At 41.3% G+C, this 27,528-nt stretch overlaps 1 protein-coding gene and 1 long non-coding RNA gene across 8 annotated transcripts in view; both read left to right on the top strand.

Moving 5' to 3' along the window:
* Window positions 1-5,550: 5,550 nt before the first annotated feature.
* DACH1 (dachshund family transcription factor 1) overlaps window positions 5,551-27,528 on the top strand; it is a 538,134-nt gene continuing 516,156 nt past the window's right edge. For all 7 annotated transcript variants that reach the window (XM_090024542.1, XM_090024521.1, XM_090024531.1 and 4 more), the window contains exon 1: window positions 5,551-7,425. In XM_090024542.1, coding sequence (XP_089880668.1) covers window positions 6,689-7,425 — 737 coding nt within the window. In that variant the 5' untranslated portion in view covers window positions 5,551-6,688. The remainder of the gene's footprint in view (window positions 7,426-27,528) is intronic.
* LOC149874917 (uncharacterized) lies at window positions 23,518-26,544 on the top strand. The gene is made up of 3 exons (XR_016438767.1): window positions 23,518-23,721; window positions 23,869-24,017; window positions 25,415-26,544. It is a non-coding gene; the product is annotated as an uncharacterized LOC149874917 (long non-coding RNA).

The raw sequence follows: 27,528 nt of genomic DNA on the forward strand, positions 1-27,528 counted from the left end.
AGGGGTTTTTTCCCCCTAATATCCAGCCTAAACTTCCTTTGATGCGACTTCAGACCACTGATCCTTGTTCTGCCACTACTGAGAACAGTCTAGCTCCATCCTCTTTGGAGCCAGTCTTCAGGTACTTGAAGACTGCTATCCAGTGCCCCCCCCCACAAGGCTTCTCTTCTGCAGATTAAACAAACCCAGATCCCTCAGCCCCTCCTCAGAAGTCATGTGCCCCAGCCCCCTAACCAATTCTTCACCTGGACTCTGTGTATGGCAAGCTCTTAGCTCCAGTAGAAAGCCCGCTGGGGAGGTGGGTGGTGGGGATGCGGATGGTAGCAAGGGTGTGGATGGTGATGGTGGGGGGCGTTTGGATGATGGTGGTGAGGGAGGATGTGGATGGTAGGGGGGCAGGATGTGGATGATGGGCGGGGGGGGGTGAATGTGGGATATGGATGTGACTGGGGGATGTGGATGGGAGTAGGGGGTGGCTGGCGATGGTGGGGGGAAATGTGGACGATGGTGGTGTGGGAGGATGTGGATGGTGGGGGGGCGGGACGTGGATGATGGGCGGGGGGTGAATGTGGGATGTGACTGGGGGCGTGGCTGGTGGTGGTGGTGGCGAGGGTGTGGGTAGCGGAGGTGGTGTGGATGGTGCGGAGGTTAGGGTGCTTTCACCCACTGCGCGCTGGCGGACACCTTTGCTGCCCCGCACGGAGCCCGCCCTCCGCGGGCTGCCCGGGCAGCGGGGGCAGCCTGGCAGGGTGGGGGGGAGGTCGGCAGTCCTAGCGTCGGGTGGAGCGGGGCTCGCTCCCTGGCCAGACGTGGGGGAAGCCGAGCCAGCAGCGGGCCAGCCCGGCCCCGGAGGCTCCGGGGGCAGTTTGCCGGGCTGGGAGGGAGCAGGCTGCCCGGAGCCCTTGGTGCTCGGAGGGCTTGCCCGCCCTACCTGTTGGTCGGGACTGAACACCTGGGCCGGCGGCGGGGCCCGCGAGGAAGCGGGTTCCCTCCCGGCGCGGGAACCAGCGCCCGCTCCGCGATTTCCAGCCCCGCACTTGGAAGAGCGCCGCTCCCGCCCCCAGCTAGGGGCAGCGCGCGCTTTCTGCTTTGATTTTCAATCGTTTGTAAATGCAGCAGGGAAAGGAGCCTCCCCAGTCTGCAGACACTTGCGGGTGGGGGAGCGGGACCCCAGCCAGCCCTGCCCTTGGCCAGAGCATCCCTCAGCATCCGCGCCGCACACGCCGCTCGCCTTGCTCCTGGGGCTGAAGGGAAGACTCTGGAGATCCCCACTGGGGGCTCCGTCCTGCTCCTTTTACGCAGGCGATTAACACGGCGGGGAGGTGGGGGGCGATTACACTCGCGGGAGATGCGGTCCTTGTGGTCTCCAGCCAAACTGAAGGAGGGGTGTGGGGGGAGCAGGGCGTGCTGGCAAACTATACAGCTCGGCATCAACCCATCTCCCATAACTGCGATGCTATTTTGCACTCTCCAACTGAGAGAGTGCATTTAAATAAAAGCCCAGGAGACTTTACGCAAAACTTTAGCCGTGATTTTAAAGGACTTTTGAAGTTTGCGGGGGGGGGGGGTTGTTTGGGTTTCTTTAAGGTTTTTCTTTTTTCTTTTTTTTTTTTTTACATTGTGATGTATACGAGGAGTCGTGGTTAAACGCTTAGCCCAGGTCCAATTCTCATGCCATGCAACAAGGATCCTGTCCCGGCGCTCCCACCTTTAATTGTGGACTGCTCACAAGTGGATGCTATTGTTGAAGCTGTTTGTGCCGGGTGTGCTAATGCACTGTTTGATTGAGTGAATTAGCAGTCATAACAATCTGGCAGTCTGGCCATAGAAGTGTGCTCGAATTGATTTGTGTTATGGCTGGACTGGAAAATCTAGTGTGAGTTGGGGGGTTTTTTGTTTTTTTGGTGGGGTTTTTTTTATTGTTGTTTGTTTTTTTTGCTCCGGGGCACTGTTTGTACCAAACTCCACTTTTCATTTAATTTTTTTCCAATAGATGTCGAAAGCCTGAAAGCTTTGCCATCCCCGTTTGGCGCGCTTTCATTATTTTTTCTTATTTTCTTATTTTTTTTTAAAAAAGGTCCTGAAAGCAATTTCAGAGTCCCGCAAACCTTGCTTTCAATTAGAGGAAGCATAATTAGCGTGACGTCGTGCTCGGAATGGCAAATCTCGCTTTGTATCTATTAAGTATGTTATCTATTTGTCCTGTCACTGCAAGGAATCCAGGATGTGTTGGGGAAAGTCCATGCTAATTTGGCTATAATGCAACAAACACGAAAAATAAAATAACCCAGCACGGCAGTAGCTGTTTGCTTGTTATTGTAACCACTTCAAATGCACATATTATTATTTTCAATAAGTATTTCAATGTTTAGTAAATATCTTCGGGGGAGGGGGAGGAGGACCCCATTATGTTGCATTTCTGTAACCCTGCATGTACCTCCAGGAAGGGGACGTGTCCCTCTGTGCCTGCCCCTCGCAAAATAACAGGTAGCTCCTGAAAGAAACTCTATGCGAGACCTGCAAGATGTAAAACCAAACTTGCCTCCCCTCTGTCGATAACCTCTTGTTTTTGCGGAGTCTTCTGCTCTGCAGTCGTTTGCCAGAATTATAATGCAGCATGATTAAACCTAAAAAATGAGTATTGATCACCCAGAAAGCTTTGTGAAATCATTTAGTCAAGTTTCCCCACTTGAGAAATCGGTGAACAAAATAGGTCAATAGACTAGGATAAGACGAGCTGGAACAGAGAAGTGCATTTCTCAAGGAAATAAAAGAGCAAATGCAGATAGTTCGTGAACTGGATGTTGCGATACACACCCAGCCATAAAAACCATCCTGTCCTACAGCCCCCACCCCTTTCATCCCAATCCGCTCTACACAGAGTCCCGGAGAAAGTATTTGCTGTTCGCCCGGCTATATTTAAATATTTATATATCAATAACAACTAAGCCAGGAGGGAGGGGGATTGACCCCATCAGTCAGGTATTTAAGAGGTAATAGCTACGATGCATTTTCTAACTCCTTTTTTTTTTGCCTTACAATTGCCTTCAGAACTAGTCTTTAAAAAAACAGCTCCGTAGCAGGTGGGGGTTTTTTTAAAGTAATAAATAATCATAACTACCTATTCATCTTACTGCCTTAGTATATTCCCTGAAATGGTCAAAGGGAAAAGAAGAGAATCCCTGCCCTGAACAGTTATGTGAGTGGAAGAGAAGCTCTGCTTCAAACAATATTCCAGGAAAGAAATTAAAGACTTCTTAATTAGTGCAGCAATTAAGCTTTCTTGGTCGCATTTTAATCAGCCCAGGCCCTATCAAAGGACAAACAGAATGATTTGCAGGTCTTTGAATTTTAAACAGGCTTATTGATTTCAGCATCATAAGTCTTCACTTGACACAGGGAGAATTTTCAAATATCAGTTACAGTAATTTGAGTTTTGCTGATATAAATTCTGGGAAAAATAAAGGAAGCGTGTAACAATATCATGACTTGAAAGGGCCAATGAGTAATAAAATGCACCGTGGAAGGAAAAAAAAAGTTTGAAAAGAGGAAGAGAGCAATGTCCTTATTTGTTGAAGTGGAGATATGTGTGTCTGTGAAAATACATCCAGGAGTTTGCTACAATTCTTGGAGTTTGTTACAATCCGACCAAACACAAAGCTTTGAAGATCCTTGAACCTTTCAGACATCTCTTTCTTTCTCGGTGTCTAATCCCATTGTTTCCTGAAACGATCACCGTTAACCTAAACCTGTGGTAGTAAAACCTTTCAAACTACATTTTCTTTAAACTGTTTGGCAACAGACGGATTTACGGATCCATGAAAGCACACAGGAGAAAACCAAAAAGGACAGTCGTGGATCATATTGTAGGGCAGAGAAAGAACCCAGGATCTGGCAGGTTTGGGTTATTTTTGAAATCCCGAGTTCATTTGAAACTTTAAATGAATGGCGACTCCACACGTTTGGTTCCGCATGAAATTTCTCAAGTGTATGTTTTATGAATATATGTCGTGCAGGACAGAGTGAAATGCAGAAGGACGAGCTGAGGCAAATAAATAAAAGACAGTGAATCTGGGCAGTCAGTCTTTTGCAAATGAAAATGATAAAAAAAAAAAAAACCCAAACCTTTATTTGCAATTGTCGAGGTATTTAACGTTTTTCTGCCACCCTCTTTTACTTTCTGTTGATTTTGTCTTAGCTTTGCTATTTAAAACTGCTCCGTGCCAGTGTTAGTAGACAAGGTGCCAGCATTGATATGATAATCACTTGGTTTTTTCTTCTTTTTTTTAAGAAAAAGTAATTTTGCTCATTTTAGTGTAATTGAGTTTTTGGAGGAAATGACAGATTCGCTATTGGGAGGCATTGGTACTGAAAATTCAAAACATTTGATTGAAAACAACCTAACGTGGCGAGGAAGCAGGTTGCAAGAGCAAGCGAATAGCTTGAGATAATCTGAAAAAAGTGGAAATTTCCCATGTACAGAATTACTTTAATTAAGATTCTTATCACACATCGAGATGTGCAGCCCCATGAATCATGTCTCATATAAATAGTACACTTTTTCTGAAACAGGCTGAGGGACAAGTTGTTATAATTTGGAGAGTACATTCCAGATCTAAGCTTCATATGCGGATCTAAGCTTTATATGCAGCTATATAAAGCTTAGATGCTTATATGCCCAGTCTAACGTTGCATTTCTAGCAAAGGTTATTTTAAACATAGAAAGGTCACCAAAATACACGGAGGGAGACCCCCCCACAACACTGCCAAACTTTTAATCAAAAAGGGAAATTTCCCTAAACCTCCATCCTTAAACCTTGTCGTGGTTAGATATTAGGACATAAATGGGGCCTGGATATTCAGATGTGTGCCGGATTGCACAGGCTGTCAAATTAGCGACTGCGCATGTGTGAGCAAGCGCAAGAGCTAATTGTACACTGATACCTGGTGAGTATCAAAGATCAAAGTTGGATCCGTGCTATGGAGTCACCTGTTGTTCACCGGCCGCTGCAATACCTAGACACAACAGGGTGGGAGTAGGCACTCAGCTGCAGCTCTCTAACATGGCAAGTTCCTTCAGCCTTGCTCTAATGAACGCAGCTGCCCCATTTTAGCCAAACATGCCGAGCTATATATATATATGTATATAAATATATATATATAAATGTAATGAGAAAACAAAAATCATGCGAGAATGGGAATGAGCTTTTATACACTCGAAAGACACAAAGTGAGAAAGACCCGTGATCAAAAAAGTTCCCAGAGGCAAAAGGGGCGAGCGTGCCTTTGCCCCGTCCCAGCTGGGCACCGGCCCGCTTTAGCCCCGCACGCCCCGCACGGTGCCTGGCGCTCTTTGCTTCGCCACTGCCCGGTCTCGCCAGGAAGTCCTCGGGAGCCGCTTGAGTTGGGCTTTTTCTTCTGGAGTGCTTGGCGCTCCAGGCAATTACAACTTGTCCGCACAAACAAAGAGATCTGGCGATAAAACGAGGCGGCTCTCGCTATTAAACGCCCAGCCCTGCCAATTTGGCATCGTTTGTTGTCGGGGGGGGGGCCCTCAAAATAAATATATAAATAATAGCTGATAAGTAAATAAATAATGATAAATACAGAAATGCGCGCAAAACTAAGTCAACCAAAGATAAATACATGCACACATAACTCACTACCTAAACTAAACACATGCACCCGTAACTAACTAACTCAAAGAAAAAGAAAGAAATGCGCGCACAGCTAACTAAATCAGACCAACACACGATCCGGGCTTTGTTTGCAAGTGGATCTGCTCCTCTCCCACCCGGTGGGAGATGGGTGACCGAGCAAAGTTTCCTCTGCCCCCCCACCCTTCCTTTTCATGCCCTGAAAGAGACGCAGTTTAATCTCTCTCTCTCTCTTTCTCTCTCTCTTCTTTTTTTTTTCCAAAGAAAAGCTTGAAATGTTCTCTATATACATTTTTTAAAAATGGTGTTGACAAGCGATTGTTTGGAAGGGCTTGGGAAATTGCATCTCGTCTCTGATGAGATGAAATATGAAACATGTAATCTAACGGTTTATGAAGAGGAGGAGGAAGAGGGCTCTCTCTCTCTCTCTCTGATTCTTTGCTCCGGGTTGCTGGTTGGATAATTTGGGTTAATACTAGTGAGCGAGGCTTTTGCCTGCTTCAAAGGGTATTTCAAGTTGCCGGAGCTCCTCCCCTCTGCACCGTGTGACAACAACAACTCGTCCAGAGAGCGAGCGAGCGAGCAGCGAGCGGCAGCAGCAAGCCAGCACTTTTTTTTCCCCCAGCTCATTTTCTCTCTGTCATTTCCCCCTCTCAATCTTTGATCAATGTGCTCGCCAGAGAGAACCGAAGTCCTTCCAACCTCCTCCTTCCCACCTTCCTCTTTCACGCGGTGCTAGAGCCAAAAGGACCACAAAAACAAACTGCCCTCCCCACCTCCCTCTCTTCTCCCCTGCACCCCAGCCCCGGGAGCGGACTTCTCCTCCTCGCTGGCGGGACACTTTGTGCGCCTCTTCCCCTCTCTCTCTCTGCCCTCTGCTCTCCGGGTTTGGGGGTCCCTCTCCCCCCCCAGCCCTTCTCCCTCCCCGCCCCCCCACCCCTTCCCTTCTCTTTCTTTCTTGCTTTCTCTCTCTCGTGTGTGTGGCAACTTTGTGCTCCCCCCCGCCCTACCCCGGCTCCGTATATGTGACCATGGCCGTCCCGGCTGCCTTGATCCCGCCGACCCAGCTGGTCCCCCCGCAGCCTCCGATCTCCACTTCTGCCGCCTGCACCACCACCACCACCACGTCGTCGGCCACCTCGTCGCCGTCTCCGTCCGTGGCTCCCCCGCCAGCCGCGTCGGGGACCAGCGTGTTCCGGCCGGAGCCCCTCGGAGCCGCGGCGGCCGCGGGCACCTCCAGCACCGCCGCCGCCGCCGCCGCCAGCGCGGGCAGCGGAGGAGGAGGCGGCGGCAGCGGCAGCACCGGCGGCGGCGGAGGCGGCGGCGGCGGCAGCAGCAGCTGCAGCCCCAGCGCGGGCACCGCCGGCGGCCCCGGCCCCGCCGCCCCCAGCGCCAGCGCGCCCAGCGCCGGGGGCAGCCTGCCCGGCAAGCCCGTGTACTCCACCCCGTCCCCGGTGGAGAACACCCCCCAGAATAATGAGTGCAAGATGGTGGATCTGAGGGGGGCCAAGGTGGCCTCCTTCACCGTGGAGGGCTGCGAGCTCATCTGCCTGCCCCAGGCTTTCGACCTCTTCCTCAAGCACTTGGTCGGGGGCTTGCACACGGTCTACACCAAGCTGAAGCGGCTGGAGATCACGCCCGTGGTGTGCAACGTGGAGCAGGTCCGCATCCTGCGGGGGCTGGGGGCCATCCAGCCCGGCGTCAACCGCTGCAAACTCATCTCCAGGAAGGATTTCGAGACCCTCTACAACGACTGCACCAACGCGAGGTAAAAGGCGAGGCGCGCGCGCGCACACGCACCCGCACCCCTGCACACCCGCACCCATGCACACGCATACCCATGCACCCTCACACGCATGCACACCTGTGCACGCTCACAGCCGTGTACACCCGCACCCATGCACATGCACACACATGCCCCCATGCAAACGCGCACACAGAGCCACGCTGAGCTCCCCCTCCCCCCCCATCCCGGCTCCATCCCAGCCTCGCACACGCAGCCCGGGCCATCGCCGCGCCTCTTCCCGGTGTCACTGAGCGAGTGGAGCCTGTGTGTCCCCTCCCCGCCCTGGGCGGCGTGCGCTCGCCCCCTCCCCGCCTCCAGAGCCGGGCAGGCAGGGAGGGGACTCCCATGCGGGAAGCTTCCCCCCCCCTCCTGCCACTGAGCTGCCCCGTGTCTACACGTGGGACCCCCCCCCCACTGCCTCTGTGTGCCCAGGGGGGTCACACAGCGCCTGGAGGGGGGAGCAGTATGGAGTGGGGGGGACAACCAGGAGGTGACCGAGGGGCAGGATTTGTGGGTACTGAGGAGAGAGCAGAGCAGGGCATCCCCCCCCCCCCAACAGCTGAGAGAGGCAGACAAAGGCAGCCGGTCTAAAATTGGCACAGTTAGCGGTGCTGGGGGTGGGGGGGATCTGATAAAAGAGGAAATTCCTGTTGAAATACCAGAGGCAGACAAGGTTCTTCAGGAAGATGGGACATCTTCGATTAGACCAGCTACAGTTGGAAAAATTGTTCTTTGCAAGCTTTCGGGCACAACCACCCTTCCTCAAGCATGGCTTGCTTCAAAAGTGCAGGGTGAGATGGGGAGGGTTAGGGCTATTATCCCCAAATCTGTCAGTGCCCAGGTTGCATGCGTCTGGCAAAGGAAAGGGGGGCACCAGGTGCCCGCTATAAAGAACAGAGGGCTCACAAGTGTCTTCACTTCAGCCAGGCCCTTGGGTGCTGGGGGTGGTGGTAGTGGGGGTGGAGTGGGGTTCTGGGTTTAAGCAGCTTTAAATACACCATCACCTGCTGACAGTGCTCCTCTGCTGTCTACACTGGACAGGCAGGGTGATCCATATGAAAGAATGAAAGCCAGTCTGTCATTAACTCCAGAAAGACACCAAGACACCAGGCCTTGGTGGGAAACTTTCTACAGTGGCTCAGCTTGACCAATAAAGAGACTATAGTCAGTGCCAAAGATTTTTTTTTTCTGTAACACCAGATCATCTCTTTCACCTAATCACTTGGGTTGATTTCACTTTCTATTATTATTACTAGTACTACTACTGTATTATTACTATTATTATTATTATGACGGCTGCTTAAAGTGCAGCAAGAGAAGCACGTGGAGAATTGTTCATTTTGTTGTACAGTGTCTGGGTGTGACTCGGTCTCTGAATTAGCTGGGGGGAGTTGGACTCATTAGCCCACGGCAAGGCAAAGGAAAGCACTTTCCACTTGGTCTTTAGTTGTAGATTGATTATTGAAGCATCTGAATATGTAGGGGGACAAGAAGGAAACTTGCTCTAGAGGAACTTAAGTAACTACTTTGGAAACCTTTTGGGAGCTAGAGAGATTTTGGCTGGTGGTAGAATCAAAATGAGTTTGAAAAATGAGTAACATACTGTTGGGATGACATTTGTATAGGTGCATATATCTACTAAAGAATACACAACATTAAAAAACAGGATAGCCTAGCTCTGAGGGGAAATCTGTGTACATTTGTTGGGTTGTAACATGATTTGGGAACATGATTAAAACCAGGGTCACAGCACATCAGCACTGCAAAACTGACTGTGCTTCAACAGCCTCAGGAGACAGTTGTGCTGTAATCAGACATGGTAGAAATTAGTGTGTGTGGTTTTTTTTATATATATATATATATATAATGTGTGTGCGCACACACACACACACACACACACACACACACACACGGCAAGCAGGATATGCCCCCCAGAAAAATAATGGGAAGGGTTTATGGCATCTGTGCACCCTGTATTTTTACAGTATATATGAGTGAAGCGGAGTAGTTCATTGACTTTTGGCAACGTGGATTTCCCCACTAGTACATACAACTCTATTTACTTTCTAATCTTTTTTCTTGTGTGTGACTTACTCTGGCTTGGTTTTAACTGCTTGTAACTTTAATGTAATTTTGTAAATGTTGAAGTTATGGATCTAGCAATTTAAATTTCCTTTTATAAGCTAACAGTTACTCTGTTCTTTATCTGATATTTTACTTATTATTGTGATTGAAAATATAAGAGCAAACTCCATCCCAGTATATAAAATATTACATCCACACCATCTAAAATACCTTATCACCGCTATATTTGTATCAGTCATTTGACACACTTGAGTACCACACTCTGTTCCTTTTTTTAGATGATGCTTACAACTTAGTCAAGGTTAATACATTATTCAATCAGATGTGGATTTCAACAAAGCTATTCATTTGTCTTGTGTAAAATCTCATTCGATTAATCTAAACGCTTTAGTTAGGCATCTGTTGTGATGACAAATACTTATAACACATATTTAAATGAACTTGACTTTTTAAATTTTGCACCTATCTGGTTGAAAAGATATTTCATATTTACAAGTTTTACCTTAAGTCTTAAACTGAAGTCTCAAGATTTGAAAAGTTTTTCAAGTGCTTGTTTTCAGCAATATGGTTAATTTTAACTGCAATATTGCTATATTTAAAAATCAATAAAACAAATCAATAACATGTCAGGGAATTTTCTCTTGAATACTTAACTTACAAGTCAGTTTGCAAAGTGAATTGGTTTCTGTTTTTATCTGTGAACCTAATAATAATAAGAACAATAGTATTCAAAGAACCTTTCTCTAAATAGGGTCTCTAAATCATTGGAAAATAGTTTTCTAGTGTGGAAGGCAATTCTTTTTTTCCCATTCATCCTGACCTTTGCTTATGTCTTCTCCACAGAAAGCGCTAGTCACCAAACATAAATTCCAGAAATAGCTATCAGGACTTTATACAAAACTATGATGAAGCGGGATTGGCATGGATGAGAATCTTTGGAGAGATGATAGAAAGCCTGCTGCCAAGCAAAAGGAGAGGTGTAAAGGCAAAAACCTTGAAAAGATTTTAGGTTGTCAAGCCAAATTTAGTCAGCTTACATCAGTTATTTATGAAACAAAGCATAGTATACTATCCATTGAATGTTAACTGCATACGATTAACGACCTGGTACCTACCCTCATGATTGTTTCCTAGTCTCTTGTGTTCCAGAGTTCTTGTTGTGGAATTTTGCCATTCCTCATGCAATCTCTCCATTCACTGAACTGGGCTTTGGATCAGGTCCTTTATGAGTAGAGATGGAAGGCATGCTTTTTTCTGACCTCCCTCCTGTGGCCAGTATATGTTAATCTTTTCTGACATGAGGATATGGTTTTGAATGAGTTCACAGAGTTCTTAGTAAAAGTGAAGGATCCTAAGTATTGTTTGGTAGCAGTATTTAAAATGTGAAAAATTGTTTTCTGAGTGTAGCAAAGCAGCAGGGTATAGAACTGAAAATAATTATGTCCAAAGCTTGACTTATATTGTAGTAAAACCAGTTCATTTTTGTTAGCTTTTGCACCTTTCAAAATAGATTGCAATAGCATGTTCATGTGTAGAGAATGCTGCATTCCTGTTTAGTTTGCCTATTTGACTTTTCTTAAAAATATTCTGTCTAAATATTTGGAAGTTACTATAGTTCAGGTATGTTTTTGGTGAGCAGGTCAGCAAGAAGCAGATTACATACCACAGATCAGTTCATACAAATTTATAAGTTCCCATACCATGCTACAATTTGCTGAGATAGTACGCAGTTAAAGCATTCTAGGTTTTATACACAAAGGGGTCTTTTGGAAGATTAGAAGGTAATGGGTAGTATCTATAAATTCAAGGAAAGTCTAAAAGGTTGGAAGATAGCTTTTTAAAACTTACCCCTGCCAACACCCCCACCCCTTACCCCCTACCCCCAAGCTCTCCAACCTTTTATATCCAGTTCATAAGTGTTTCATTAGTTGGTAAAGATTATAATTAGAAAGTAAGATCTTTGGAATATAATAATTACTGTAGACTAGACTTCATCCCTTCATTCTGGTATCTGGTCTCTGGCACTAGACCAATATCTGATACTTTGGCGGGGGCAATACTCCTTCTCATTGAATATACTTAGTCAATTGTGTGATATGTGCAGATACATACACACATGAGCATTTATAGTACTGGTGGTGGTCATGCAGGAAATTTCCTCCTGACCCACTGAGGTGATTATCTTTATCTTGAAGCATGCAGCTTGATTAACTTTATCATTATCTTAGTTGACATAGGTATGAATAATGTTAGTGTACATAAAATTATGCAGCTCTTTTTGCAATATTTTTAGAGATAAGCTATAGATTGCATGAAGAAATATAACCTTTTCTCACACGTACATTTTTAGTAACTCTTATTAAGAGAATTGAATAGGAATAATGAACATATGGAAGGAAACAAATGAGATACCTTTGCATGTTTGTTAGTAAGGGTTTTGTGTTCTTTTCCTTTAAAAACTTTTACTATCTCATTAGTTGTAAAATTCAGATTTAGGTTCTTATCCTACTGTCTTTGAAATTATTTCTAGTATTTACAGGATAAAGGCCATGGTACTCGATTTTATTCAGTCATGATGATTGCTAGAGGTTAGAATTGTTATAGATAAGTTATGAAATACAACTTCCAAACCTTCTTACTTTAAACAAATTCCCCGTTAAAATGGCCATATTCTTGTAGTAGATTTAAAGTTTTAAATAAAATTTAATACCATTTATTTATGTATAATGCCCCCTATTGGTTAAAATCCTAATTTTGTATGGGTGAATCACTATTTCCAGAGGGATGGTATTTTTAGTAAATTACTAGCCTGGTAGACTAGAGGGTACTTACTTTTATTTATTTTTAATCCTTGTATGTGAAACACGGTTTTGTCATTTAGCCCAGTATGTGTTCTGAATGCTTTTTGGAAACAGTAACTTTGTTTCGCTACTACTTAATATTTTTTCAGTCTTTTCTGGTTATGTTACTGAAGCATTTTGACCATTTTTTCCCTGTCAGTTTGGTTCATCATCTGAAATGCATTACACATGAACCATGGAATTTAAGAATGCATGTGCTGTAACATACAATAAAAATGAAGAATGATACACTGGATATATTTATACACTTACACCTGTACTGCATTTTCCAATTTTAATCCTTTAGTTCCAGAACTACATTATTGACACATGAAATTATTATGGCAGTGTCTGCTAGTCTGGGGCAGGTAGGTCTCTGTTAGCCTTCCAACTATAACGTCTTCATGGGAGAGTTTTACAATTTGTCTGTAATGATTCACTTCTGGCTGAAGTTGGCGTGTGTAGTTCCAGACTGAAAATATTCTGCTTTATTAAAGTTACCAGTACCAATGAATTCCAAGCTCAACACAGTATCTGTCTATTTTAAATAATGGCACTAGTTTTATTGGATTTGGATTTATTCTGTTTCTGTATAACTTAAATATGGATTGTTTAAAAATAACTTTTGGGGCATATGCTCTATATTGTGAATGAATTCCATTCATTGTTTCAAAATAGTTAAGTTATTAACCTTTTGCAAATTATGTACTGCACATGAGCAGTAATTTTTTCAATAATCTTTAAATGTGCATACGGTAACAGTACCGTAATGTGGACTGACATAATATGAATTGACAGTAAATTTTTAGTTGCCTAAATACATATTTAAATGATAGCACTGAAGAGTCATCTGCAAAAAGCTATTATGATTCAGAGTTAATTCATATATAGATAATGTCTTCCATGTACATTATGAAGGATTTTTTTCTTTCTCTATTATCGCTATAATTTATTTAACTTTTCTCCCCTCCTCTCCAAACAACACAGTCTTTTATACTTAAAGGCGAGGCTATAACTTTATGTGATAAAAGCCAGAAGATTGACTCCCTGGAGTAACTTCATCCTAAATTCACCTTGTTCTTGTTATTTATCTGATACGGTGCCCAGCCAGGGCTATCTAATAACAATTGTTGATGCTTGGTTTCATAAGAAATGCAATTTATTGGTGAATATGACATCTTAAATATGGAGTTTTGACATTCACTATGAATTTCTTTGGGTTCGTCATTTTAACCCACACTTATTTGATAGAAGAAAAGGAGAAAAAAAAGCACATTTTTTTCAGTGAATAAATGCAGTGCAAGGTTTTTTAAAATGGTTTTAGTGAGAGGTTGTGTTTGTACATTTAGCTCCCAAACCTGCAGCCGTTACTCATATAATCAAGCCTACCAAATCCAATGAAACTTCTTAATTAAGTAATGAGTAAATAAATGGACCTATAAAGTATGTTTAATTTCACAGTGCTTTAAGTTATGTTTTTGAGGTTTAAATGCGTAATGTTTTCTTAAAGTTTGCATTTTTGGATGGTTAATGAGAATAAACAAATCCTCTCAAAATTCTAGTTTTGTTTTTAATAATCCTGGTAATTATTGCTTGGATTTCATAAAACATTTTAGAGTTTTGAGCATACGACCTTGTGAAGAATTCTTTGTACCTCTTGTTTTTATGAACAACAGTACCCACATAACTTTCTGTTTAATATCAGTTTAAAGGCTCACATTCAATGCAAGAGAATTCATCAGCTATGGTAAATAATTTTTGTTGCCTTATGGGTAAGATCAAGTATAGCTTGTCTGTGTAAATTATATTGTTTGAAGTTAGAGAACTATAATTTTTGTTCAGAGTATCAAGTAGTGAGATTTTATGCATACTGCAAGGTTGAAATCACTCATTTATCGACAATCTAGGAAGAGTGGAACAGGTGCAATTATGATTTCCCTGTGCACCTCACCACACCAAATGGGAATTCTCTCTCCATTAAGATAAGAGGGTGTTTCAATCACAAAATTTTATTCATCTTTAATTCTTTTTAAATTTTGCTCTTAATTAACCAAGTTGCTAAATTCGGCCCATACAGGTGATCATTTTTCTTTGTGATCCAAATCAAGCTTGGATTTCAGCTAGGCTTTGGGGTTACCTTTGCTTTGCACATTATACATGTGCACAACTGGAATAAAAGTTGCTAAAATAAGAGGTTAACTTCTAAGCACCTACTGCTGTTATTTCTTACGGTAGACTACTAAACAAGGTTCAAAACACAAATGTTCTTGTTACCTGTTGAGAATAGTAAACATTGGCAGCAGAATTGGGTGAGAGGGAAGAGAAGAAAGACATTGTTAAATATGACTCGTACAGATATTTTACATAATTGACAGCCACTTGTTTGTTGCATCGTGATGTCATGACTGAAGTGCATAACTCCGAACAGATAAAGTCTCTTGCATGCTAGTGCACTTAGTCAGAGCAGATAATATGCATTTTACACATTTAAACAAAAGCCTGTTTTCAGAATGTGCTTGGTATTTATGCATTGTTGCATAACATCAAAAGTAAGGCTTACTTTTAGGAAAAAATGCAATACCTTGACAGGGGGAAAAAAGTGAAAATTTGCAGTCACAAAGAATATTATTGCACAAGAATTGCAAAAGGAATTAAAAAATTGACTAGTATTAAATTATATGTGTTTCGAGTTTGATTCCATGTGGCGCATTTCCTAATAGAAGATTATAGCAGGATTTTTCTTGAGTGAAAAAGCACAATAAAATTACTGAATTTTAAGCATTATGTAAAAGCTATATATTATAAACCTTATAATTAATCTAGACATGGCTTTTTAATAGTTTAACTGTTCTTTAAAATGCATTACATAAGCTATTTGGGATTGTAATCTTTTAAACCTAGGTAAAGTATAAAGTTAAAATAGAACTATAAAATATAAAATTAATAATTTAATTGATTGCTTGATAGAATTACATCTAAATCGTATTTCACTTAGCATGCCTAAGTGGTGTGTACATTGTGTATAAGTGCCAATATATAGTTTGGGATTCTGTTTTCCCTGTCGGGAAATTACCCTGCATCTGTACCAGCTGAAAGTAATATGGTGTCAGCAGGACAGCCCCTCACACCTTTTAACCCTAGAGCCTAGAGAGCAGGGGGCTTAGGTTTTAGGCCCCCTTCCCTCTGAGAGGGCTTGAACCTGCACCTACTGCTTCCCAGAAAAGTGCTCTTACCACTCTACCTTACATTTAGTATTAATTGGATAAAATAGATAAGCACTAGTGGGCAAGTTCCCACCTTCTGGGGCAGCATCCAAATCATTGAGCCATACATTCTTCCTCTTGGTTCCACTTCTCTCCTCCTCATGTGCCTCAAGAGGAGAGCTAAGGATGGGTCTGGTAATCAATGCCTGATCCATGACCTAGGGGTTATAGCACTTTGCTAGGAAACACCCTATGGGTAATGGCGGCCTAGAATCTATGCCTCCCACTTACCAGATAAATGGCCTAACTGCTAGGCTGTTGGGCTAAAAGGTGGAAGTGCTCAGTTTCACCTCATGACCAAATGCTTACTAGTCATGGTTTTTGTCTGACTAATATTTCAGGATATTTCTGACCTTATGCATGCACTAGTCAATTTTATTTCTTCAGGCAGATGCCTGGTTATAGTGCAATCCTAATGAGCATGCTCGACATGCTAATGTAGGCAATGTTCTACAGAAAACTGTATTTAAGTGCCAGAAAATTAAGTTACACAGCTATATACATGACATTGAGTCATGCAGTGTAAAATAGGAGTTGGCCTTTACTGACCACCAGAAGTATAAATGAATATCTAATAATTAACTTGATTTTGATTTGGTGTGAAAAAAATCCTTTTTGTTGCATGTCATGTACTGCATCCAGTTTTGGGCCCTCCACTATAGAAAGGATGTGGACAAGTTGGTGAGTCCAGTAGGGGGCAACAGAAATGGTTCCGGGGGCTGGGGCACATGACTTATAAGCAGGGATTCTGGTTTTCTCTGATAAACCAAAAATTGGGGATTTTTTTTAAACTAACCCAAAATCCACATTTTTCCATGATCAAAATGAAACGCTATACCCATACACACATGCATATATATACACATACACACATATATAAATATATTAGTGGTGTTTCATTTTAATCATGGAAAATGTGGATTTTGGGTGTCTTTTTTTAATTTTGAAAATTGCAGATTTTTTTTTTTAATCAGAGAAAACCAGGATCCCTGCTTATGAGGAGAGGCTAAGGGAACTGGGTTTATTTAGTCCACAGGAGAAAAGGCTGAGAGGGGATTTGATAGTAGCCTTTAACTACCTGAAGCATGAATGACATGTGCCTCCAGAGGATGGAAGGGCATAGTGACTGCCTGCAGGCAGAGGTAGTGCTGTTGGCAGCAGGGGCATGGCAGCAGTGAGTGGGGAGCTCTTGCAGGTGGCCATGGTGGTGTTGGTGGGGGCGGGGGGGAGGCATGGCAAGCATCCATAGATGCCACTGGCAGCATCAGCAGTGGCCAGTGGTGATCAGAGACCACCTGCAAATGCTGCTGGTGGGGTCCGTGATGAGGGGGAATGTGGTGGTGAGTGGTGATGACCCGCAGATGCCGCTGGCAGCGCCAGTGCCGATTTTCATAGGGGGTACACCACTAACCTCAGGGGGTGCATGCAGGTGCACATGGACCCCCTACACATCACCAATGACTTGAAGGGTGGTTCCAAAGAGTATGGATCTAGACTGGACTCTGTGGTGGCAGATAATAGAACAAGGAGGAATGGTCTCACGTTGCGGCAAGGGAGGTTTAGGTTGGATATTAGGAAAACTTTCTCACTAGGAGGGGGAAAAGCACTGGAATAGGTTACCTACAGCAGTGGTGGAATCTCCATCCTTCAAGGTATTTAAGGCCCAGCTCAGTAAAGCCCTGGATGAAATAATATAGTTGGGAATGGTTCTGCTTTGAGCCGGGAGTTGGACTAGATGACCTCCTGAGGTCCCTTCCAACCATAATTTTTCTACAATTCTATGATTTCTATGCATAGACATCTGTAGAAATATAAAATAAACGTTATGGTCTTTACACTGAAAACTTCGTATCTGCCCATTAGACTTTTGCATACACTATCCTTAAGAAAGTGAACCGTCTTTGTGCCTTCAGTTGGACTCATCCCATGCTTGAAATTTAGCACATGCCTATGTCCTTTGCCTATTCTTAGATCAAATGTTTCAGAGATCTCTGTGCATTTTTTATAGAACTAAAAAAAAATTTGGTTGTAGTTTTTTTACATAAAATAAAATAATATAATTATTTATGTTTGTAGGGTTTTTTTGCATAGAATAATATAATTATGTTATCTTTTAAACTTTTTAATGATTTTGTTTTCCAATTTGCTGTAGGGATTCATGGCAATGTTGTGATAGAAAAGATTTCAGTCCTGCACCCTTTAGAATGTTAATGTTGACTTCAAGGAAACAGAATAGGCCTTTCAATTTTTAAAGAAACATTAATGTGCCTTTAATTAATGCTTTTTAAACATCCTAGTCCCGTTATTCCTTTATAGCTAGAGAAGGCCAGATTTAACATACCTAATGATAAAAGAAAATAAAAGAGTAGCTACTTCCACAGTTACTAAGGTGATGAGAACACAGTGAGAACTTTGGTGGATAGACAAATCATAATATGAGTTATGGCATTTTGGGGATTTTCCCTAGGATCATTAGAATGATTCAGAGAATTTTGAGGATTTGTTTGCTCTCACATGTTTTAAACCTTACTCTTCAAGGCCTAATATTACAGGCATAATGCTCCCAGTTATGAGGAGGCCTTTGGTCTTTTATTTAGGGATGTATTTACTGCAAATGTTATCATAGAATGTCCTGGAAGGGTCCTGCATCTGTACCTGCTGAAAGTAAATGCTGGAAGGGACATCTAGTCCAACCCCTTGTCTGAGGCAGGATCATCCCTATCCAAATCATCTTATATGAATCCATTGTCTAACCACCTAGCAAAACTACATAGTGAACCCTGACACAACACAAAACATAACACCCTAACCTGCCACAGGTACAGTGTTCTGCTTCTGTAGAGGTTGTTAGAGATCCTAGGAAAAAGGCCGTATCCCTTACAGAGGAAGGCAAAAACTTCTACAGTCTGTACCCATCTGACCACAGGGTAAAATTCCTTCCTGACCTTAAGCAGAGAAGCAAGACCATCTAGCCAGAAACCTCTGCATTTTAGTTCCAGCAGGGGCATTGGCATATCCCAGTCAAAATCCCCAGCCGTGGCTGCAACCAACACCCAATGTTTCTGAGGGAGGCTTAAAAAAACCCTACTCAAAGCAGAGGAGTGGCAGGGAGAATTCCTTTCCAGACCTGTGTGGCAACCAGCAAATCCCAGAAGCAAGGGAAATATAGTTAGAACATAGCCATAACTATGCCCAGGATCATCCCCAGCCAGTGGCTGTCCAGCCTTTTCTTGAACACCTTCAGTAATGGAGAATCTGCAACTTCTCTAGGCAGTTCCACTGTCTGTTCCACTGTCTCCCTGTTCTAACAGTGAAGAAGTTTTTTCTTATATCTAAGCTAGGTATGTTTTGCTGCAACTTCAAGCCATTGGGTTATGTCCCACTCTTTGCAGCAAGAGAAAAAAGGTGTTTTCCCTCTTCTTTATGCCAGCCCTTCAAGTATTTGAAGACTGCTATCATGTCCTCTCTTATGATTCTATTCCTCTCTGTATTGTTGTAATTCAAGAAATAAAAGCTTTACTATTGATTTTAGATTAGCAGTGTTAACCCTTTACTCATAGCCTTTACCAGTTTGGTAAAAATAAAAGTTTCTAAAGTTTAAATGCAAGAAATCATAGTGCTTTTTCAGTTTATCACACATTTAAATGGGCAAAATATAGTTCCATTAATCTTAGTGGTAATTAATCAGTTAGATTTTTTTTTTTAATACGGCCTATAGAAATACTATGCCAAGCCAAGAAGTAGGTAGTTAGAACTATCACTGGAAAAATATTTTTCATTTTTATGCCATGTTTATTGTGATAAGCCTGGGTAAAAAGGGAACAGCAGATGGGAAAAGAAATAAAAAGGAAATTTGGTTTTTAAATAGTTAAACCTGATTTAACTTTTCATAACTATATCCTAAAATCAGTTATATCAATGTAAATCTGGACTAATGCTATTGTAAGCAACCCAGTTGCCCAGATTTTCACTGACTAACCTAAAAAGAATCAGTTTCTTTTCCCTCTAGCTTTACCTGCTTTTATACTCTGTCTTATAGTAGATATGATGCTAACTGGTAGGCTTATTTCAGCTTAATGATATTCTTACTTTTGTCTTCAGCATAGGTGCAAACTGCAGAGTGCCTCCCATACTGTAGTAAAGGAGGAGGTCAGAACCACCTTTTGGCATAGACTAAGAGGTCTGCTTGCAATCTAGGGGTACATCCTGATCCAGGTTGTTTGGTATTAGTACTTCACTTAGAAAGTTGAAGTACCTGAAAATGATTTAATTAAATTGCAATTGGGTACTTTCAAAATTATGTTAAGCCATATTTTACTTCTCTGTCACATGGGATTTTTGGGTATGGAACGCAGTTAGTTGGCTTTTCAGGGTCCTGTTACATTATTGCTCAAAGTATAGGTTTATATAAATCGTTGACAGATGGGAAGGATGGCAGAGTTGTTCTTTTATTAAATATGGGCCTGGGAGTCCATGAGACATGAGTGTAACATCTCAGTCAAATAAATCTTGGGCTACACATGAAGTTATTCTAATTGGCCCCTTTTCTCTCTCTGTGGCCCAAGATGTATCTTTCTCACGGTCCGAGCCAGGGGTACTCAGTCTCCAACCTGCAGGCCAAATATGGCCCGTGGAGCTGTTTCATCATGGGGAACCCCATGAGTTGGGAAATTTGATGGTGTGGAGCAGCGGCCATTAATACAGCCAACCTCCCTGACAGCCACCCTCTCCTACTGCCAAATTCCCAAACCCCAAGTTCTATGTGTGTTCCCTTCCCCCTTGGGGCCAGTCCATGTGCCCTCCCCCGTGCTTCTGGATTGGGGCAGGGCCACACCCCTTCCCCTCCATGGGGCTTGGGTCAAATTCCTTTCCCTTGGGCCATGTTTTGGGCCAGTCTGCCCCCCACATCCCTCCATATGACTGGGGGCCTGCTGAGCCTGCCCTGGTTACCAGAGCAGGGTCACCAGCTGAATCCAGCCCGTGGATGGGTCAGGCACTATCCATCCAGCCCTCTGTGCAAAAAGGTTGGGCACCACTGGTCTAAGCTGTTCAGCTATGTACATTGTGAGAAATTAGTTTGAAGAAGAAAAATGGCAAAAGAGAGCTGGTGGTTGAAGGGAGTTTGGGCAATAGTGACTGGAGTTTTCAAGAAAAATGGGGTGAACCACAGTACTAAATGGATTTCCAAGGGGTTCATGTTTTTACCAACCCAGGTATCTGGCATAAATTAGTTGATTTTTCATACCTTATGGCACAGGAATGTAACAGAAGAGGTGGAGAAGTGGTGTTTGTATGACCTTGTAGCTGTAGGTTTGCCAGCACTCTCTTGTTGCTATTTTCAACTTTGCCAGTAACTCTTTATGAGAAGTTCCTTTAACCCCTTTTATATCATTTTACCCATCTGTAAAATTAAAATAATACTCATTATGATCCATTCCTGCAAAATATACCAGAACAGTCCCTATATCTGTAAACTTCCAGTTAAAGTGATTGGCAGTGCTGTTGGATAAAGGTCATGTGTTCTGTGCTTTATTCTATTTGTTGAAAGAAGAGAATTTATTTTACAGGGCTGAAAAATGCACTCTCATTGGCAAAAGTTAGGTAGAAGCTTTTAAAAAAATTAATAATGAGCAAATTATATTTTGTGAATTCTAATTTCATCTTAGATGCTTTTCTTTATGGAAAGTGTATTGTGATCAAGGAGGGCTGTCTCTCTTCTGCTCAGCTAATTGTTTCCTTTCACAATCCAAGATGCATGCAGATTTGAACTTGCAGCCAAGAACAGTGCTGCCATGCTTAAAATTGCCAAAAGACCCCAAGGGACAGAAACTTGACCTGGTTTTATGAAACCATAGAATTACATTTATACAAGTTACCCCATGGGAAGGAAATGAACTGATCCCAATTCATTTCTAAATACTGGAGACTTGTGGGTCAAATTTGATTTCCCTCCCAACACCTGTTTTTCTACTAAATTTAGTTAGTAGATATTTTTAGAAACTTGCTTTACATTATGCATGGATCATGCTTCTAATATTTAACAGTTCCTTGTACTTTACAATGTCTTCTGGTATCTTGATATAATTAAGATGCAAAATTTAAGACTACATAATGCATTCACTATGGACTAGATCCTCAAGGGTACTTAGACATTACAATGCTGAACCATGAACTGTTTCCTGGAATTAGGTATCTAAGCCCAATTTTCCAGTTTCCAAAAAGAGAGAGAGACCCTGAATAGTCAGTAGTTATAGTCATCATATATTGCTAGAGAGGGAGAAAGAGAGAGAAATTGACTGCATGGTCTGGTAATAAGGGCATTCTGGGATACAAGAGGCTCAAGACCCTATACCATAAAGATGTTATTATTTATACAAAGTGGAACAGCTTAATTTCATAATGAGAGAAGCTTTCTCATGAGTGTCCATTGTTTTGGTAGTAAGGACATTTACCCAGAATATGGATTCAAATCCCTGTTCTGAATCACTAAATTATTCTGGAGTAGGACACACATTTATGTACCTCTGCCTGTCTTTTGCATAAGTCACTGTGATCAAAACATACCTGCAGGATTGGGTTTTGCTGTTTAGATAGGTAGGGTAATACTTAGTTTGAGATTGCTTATGCTTCCATTTAAAATAGGACTTCAAAAAGTTCAGTTACTTTATGCTGCCTTGAACACTGAGGTGACTTTGCATGTGCTTTCTGTTGTAAACATAGGTGGCACTTAGTGGCAATTCTGAGATTGTCAATTGTCACAAAATGATGGACTTTACTACCTAAGGCAGGAGTAAGGTGTTTGCTTTTGAATATCTTGACCTAAGTGCTTACACAGCAAAATTAAAACAAAATAAAATTACCACGGAACTGGATTTATTTAACAAACTGAATGTACCATTCATTTCAAATTTGCCTCAGCAATTTTTATCCCATAGAGTCTGTGCAAACCTTTCAACTTCTCAATGAAGATATTTTTCTATTGCAAAGCAGTCTTTCCAAAGTGGAAGACATTGTTCAAAGCTGATATTGGCCACAAGTAGCAATGCAAGTCTAATTGTTTCTAGGGATAGAGGCACATTGTCTAGGGATAGACACTTTTTCAGCCCTGATTATCTGAGAGACTGCATCTTTCTTTATATACTTCCTCAACAATTGAGGTTAGCGGAACATTTGAGCTGATGGTCCCCAGATATATATGACCTAAAACCAGAACTAGGTCTGTGGAGTTTTCAGCCTCTGCTTTCTGGCTACCGTAGTTTTGTAGTAACTGCCCTGGCTTGAATAGGGAGGGCTATGGACTGAGAAATAGGAGCTGTGATATACAGAAGCTGCAACCCTGAACAGTTCTGCCACTTCAAAAAGGGAGCTGAGGAAGTTGTTTGGTTTGTTCATTTGCTGAAACTTTCTCCTTCCCAGTCTGGAAACCAAAAAACAGTTCTAATGGCAGCACATATCTCTGGCTATTGTTAAGGCCATTTCCTCATTTGGCCGGGATAGGAAAAGGAGGCAAGTCATATGGTCCCCTCCGTTACAAATCAATTACTTTGCTGTGAATGAGAAAAGACAAATTATTTAGTCATTTATAATAGACACACAGAAGTGATTACAATGATACACAAAACTCATTTTTCTCAGTATTTCTTTTAAGCCAATCTTTTTTCTGATGTTTTGAGTTTTTAGTGATGTCATCCACTGCTTTGTTTATTTTATAGAGTTGATATCCTGCCTGCTTAGAGGAGGACATTTTTCAAAGACACTAATGATAGTTACACCTTAACTGATTTTTGTTTGAGAGGAAAAGACCTAACTGGACTTTGTACTTGGAAAATTCTCCCCCAGCAGTTGTTGCTTGTTTTGCTCAATTCTTGAGTCTGACAGAAGAAATAATACTTGGATTTGGGTTAGCAGGAAGTTTAGGACTTAGAGTCAGATTAAGGTACATGGCTGGATCTGACATTACTGAAGGCTTGTAAGCTCTTCTCTTATTATTTTAATGTTAAATGACAGAAAACTTGTAAGATTAGTAGTTCATGCAAAATTATTGTAACTTGATTGAAATGTATTTCTTCTGAGACTCTAGAAGCATCCAGGTGAGAACCCCTTGTTATTTGGTTCAGCAAGTAAACCAAACAAAGGGGCGATTTCAGATCCAGGGATTCTTAAATTTGTTTCCTTTTTCTCCCTTTTCTTCTCTCTGCCCTTTCTTCCATTGTTATTTATTTTACAATATTGTCCAGAAGCCCCTTTAGGAGTGGAGAGCCATTGTGTTATGCACCGTACACATATATAAGATGCAACAGATCTGTCTCAAAGAGTTTGTAGAAGACTACTGACAGGATGTGATTGGAGCTGTGGCGGTAGTGGTGTTACAGAATACAAGAGATAGGTGAGACAAAGTAAAAGATAATGTTTTGCTTTGGCAACTGTCACCTGGTGGTGAAGATACAGATAGTTTTTCATGTTCTTTCTCTTTGTATATGAGCAAACATTCGGTCTTGGGATCAAATATTGTATTTTGGTTACTTTTCTGTTGTGCAAGGCAGTGGTGTCTCAGAAGGAATCTATGAAAGAAAAAGACAGTTTGTTTTCTGCTTGGTCTCTGATTAAAATATTTATTGAGGCAGACTTGCTCCCTGGAAATTGGAGATCTGTATTGATCTTATATGCTTGAAAGAAGGAATTGACTGAATGTGCTTTGACTACCTCCATTCCATAACTGGGGTACATACATAAATAAAATAAGTTATGCTTAGTATATACCCAGTTTCTGTATTGCTGATTACTCCTCCAGTAGAAAGCTGACCTGCAAAGACTTTACCTGTTCCTTGGCAGAGCATGATACTGAGCTCTGAATAGGACATTAGTGTCAGAAAATGTGGCAACGGTATAATAAATCAAAACAAAGATCCATTTTGCATATTTAGAAAAGAAGTACAAGTATAATTGCGAGGGAAAATGGACTAATTCTGTTTATTTTTTGCTAATTTCTATTACATTAAACTGACTAAAAGTTTTCTTTAGGAATTTATTTGTCCTGGGAGGAATTTACTTAGTCTCCTCCAAAATGTAACTGATATTTAACCAGTCTCCTGCCAATTTTTCTCTATACCACATGCACCAATGCATATTAGGGCTAGATTACATTTAAAGGTCCTGATCCTGCCAACGATTAAACACATATTTCACTTTACTTATGTGAGTTGGCCTATTGATTTCAGAGTCTCAGTTGGCCTCTCTGAATAAAATTATGCCCTTACTGAAGTATTGGCAGGATTGGTGCCTACATAGAATATCAAGCAGAATCTTGATTTGTTAGGGTTTCATAGATACCCATAATAGAAGTGTACTGTTGATCAAATAAAGTATCATTAATCAAAATGTGAGCTCTCAGTTTATAAAACATGGCCCTGAAACTGTAGACACCTCACCATATAATGGTACTTTACTCACGTAAGTAATCCCACGGCTTTGAATGGGACTGCTCATGCGGAGAGGAACGTAGAAATGTTTAGAGGATTGTGACCCTTAGATACAAACAGTCACATTTCAAAGTATTTATAGGTTAATTATTAAAGCTCAGAACTATGAGTTTCTGTTTGAAATGAGAAATGAGCAGAAATGCATTTAGGCACCTGCAAAATAATAATCCATCCTTAACTGGCACTGAATAGCTCTCCAATAACTTTCTGGTGCTTTTTTTGGGTGGGGGATGGGGAGGAGGTTAAGAGAGGGACCATGACAGCGAGCCTGTTTGTTTTTCACGAAAGTTGTTTGTGATTTCAGGTACTCATGGGAAATCTCTTGATCAGATTCACATCTGTTCCTGTCAAAGTGGGTGCTAAGATACCGGTCACCCAGCAACCATGTCCAAGAGGGAATTGGGCCGATAATAACTTCAAAAAGGAATGACAGATGCTAGATTAGGATGAAAGACAAAACGCATGAAAAATGAGCTTGTTAGAATAAAAAAATTGTTCAAGCACCTTCATGCAAATTAAATGAATATTGAACATTTGCATGCAGTAATTTCTACTTTTTCTGTTGATTGAGAAGAAATAAAGATGGTACATATAAAACCATAAATGTAATTTTTTTTGCACCAATTAACATACAAAGCAGTAGCTTTCTTCTAAAAATGAGATTAGCCACCTGGGTGCTTGGCTGCATACCACATATGTCACAATATTTTTGTAATGAGTATTCTTTTTTTGAAGGAGTACCTTATCTAATTCTTTATAGTGAAACAAATAAGGAAACAGACCTCCATTAATTAAAATGTTTTAGGTTAGTATATTTCAGTTTTTGAGGTAACAGTTCCAGGACAGATTTATTTTCTCCTGTCCTTGAATGCAATTGGTGTAAGGTACATTAATAAAAGATCACATAAAATGAATTCAGACCAAATGATAAGGTTTCCTATTGACTGGTCAAATAATGCATGTTTAAAATAAAATTTCTATCACACTAATATGAAAAACATAGTTACTTCTATGCCTATTTATTAAGATAATTTTAAATAAGCTAACAGTTTTATTATTGAAACATTCACATAATCAGAATTTGGAAAGGGATGATAAAATGTTCTGATTGAGAGAGGATTTTGTGTCTTGGTTTAGCAATGTCTAATGTGGTCACGTACAGAAATTGATTTTCTTCAGAAATTAATTAATTTTTCATATCGCCCTAAGCTGCAGTTAAAAAGAGTGCATACTTGTCTGTTTTTTCCAGAAATATTGCCTAATCATATTAATACCATTGCCCCAAGGATGAAAAGATAATTGTACAAATGCATTTGGAAATATGTATCACTGAGTATTTATGATTAAATTATGCAAATGACCCAGCTCTCATCCTTTCCAGACCCAGATTGTCTAATTAGGATTGATATGCTGAATAGATGTTCCAGAATTTGAATACAAGCATGTCCAAAGAGCAGAAAATTGGAAATGACAAGGCTGAAATGCTAAGAAAAGTGTCTTTCCCTTTCATACTTTACTAATGTGGTGTTAGCAGTTGCAGTTTTTCCTTTGGCTATATTGTATGACTCATGTGTCCTACAAGGAACAAGACAGGAAAGAAAATTCAACTTTCACAAATAACACTGGTTTGCTCTGGAGATATTTTTCTTCAAAATCAATTTGGTCCATCTTGTGTCATCTAAAACTTTCTAGTCCTGAAGATAAACATACATTGTATTTCATATAAATATGTGTTTAATTTGGAGTTAATTTTTTTTACCACGTCCTCAGCTACTGATGTTATTGCTTAGATGTTTAGATGATGCTTACATTCCTAGCATTTTTTGATGATTTTATATTTGTTTGTACTTATCTGCTTAATAATGTACTAAATTTTTTTTTTTTAAACAGATTACACATTAGGTTTATTTATGGGCATTTTGCAGTTTTGATTATTGCTATCAGTGTTTAAATCCTTCAGCAGGTTGTTTCCTCATTTAGTGCTTGTGTGAAGCGTAGGGGAAAGCCTAGTGAGTAGGAAGAAGTACTGAACTGTCAGTACTTCAGCCATTGTTAGCAGCAGGAGTCACTCCGCCTGAACTCTGCTGGCTCCTGCTTCCCATCTGCAGGATGATGGATTGCTATGTTTAATACATTTCAGCTTTTGTCTGTCATAGTGTGGATAGACAGCACTATCAATGATTTCAACAGTGATTAGAGAACTGGTTCTAGCCACTCCTATTGGCCAGACAGATCCCAGGAATGTTTGATGTAATAACTCATTGGCACTCTTGCCATGCAAATGTGTCATTTAGCTAAGCAATAGATGGTTTGCTTGTTTAAACCAAATCAGAAATCTGCTGGGAATGACTAAAATTTCATAACTGCTGTAGAAGACAAGGCAATATTAAGAACATTTTGGTTCTCAGTGTAAATATT

Source organism: Crocodylus siamensis, chromosome 1 (assembly GCF_052110815.1).
Source record: "Crocodylus siamensis isolate JL-2025a chromosome 1, ASM5211081v1, whole genome shotgun sequence".
Taxonomy (NCBI): Eukaryota; Metazoa; Chordata; order Crocodylia; family Crocodylidae; genus Crocodylus; species Crocodylus siamensis.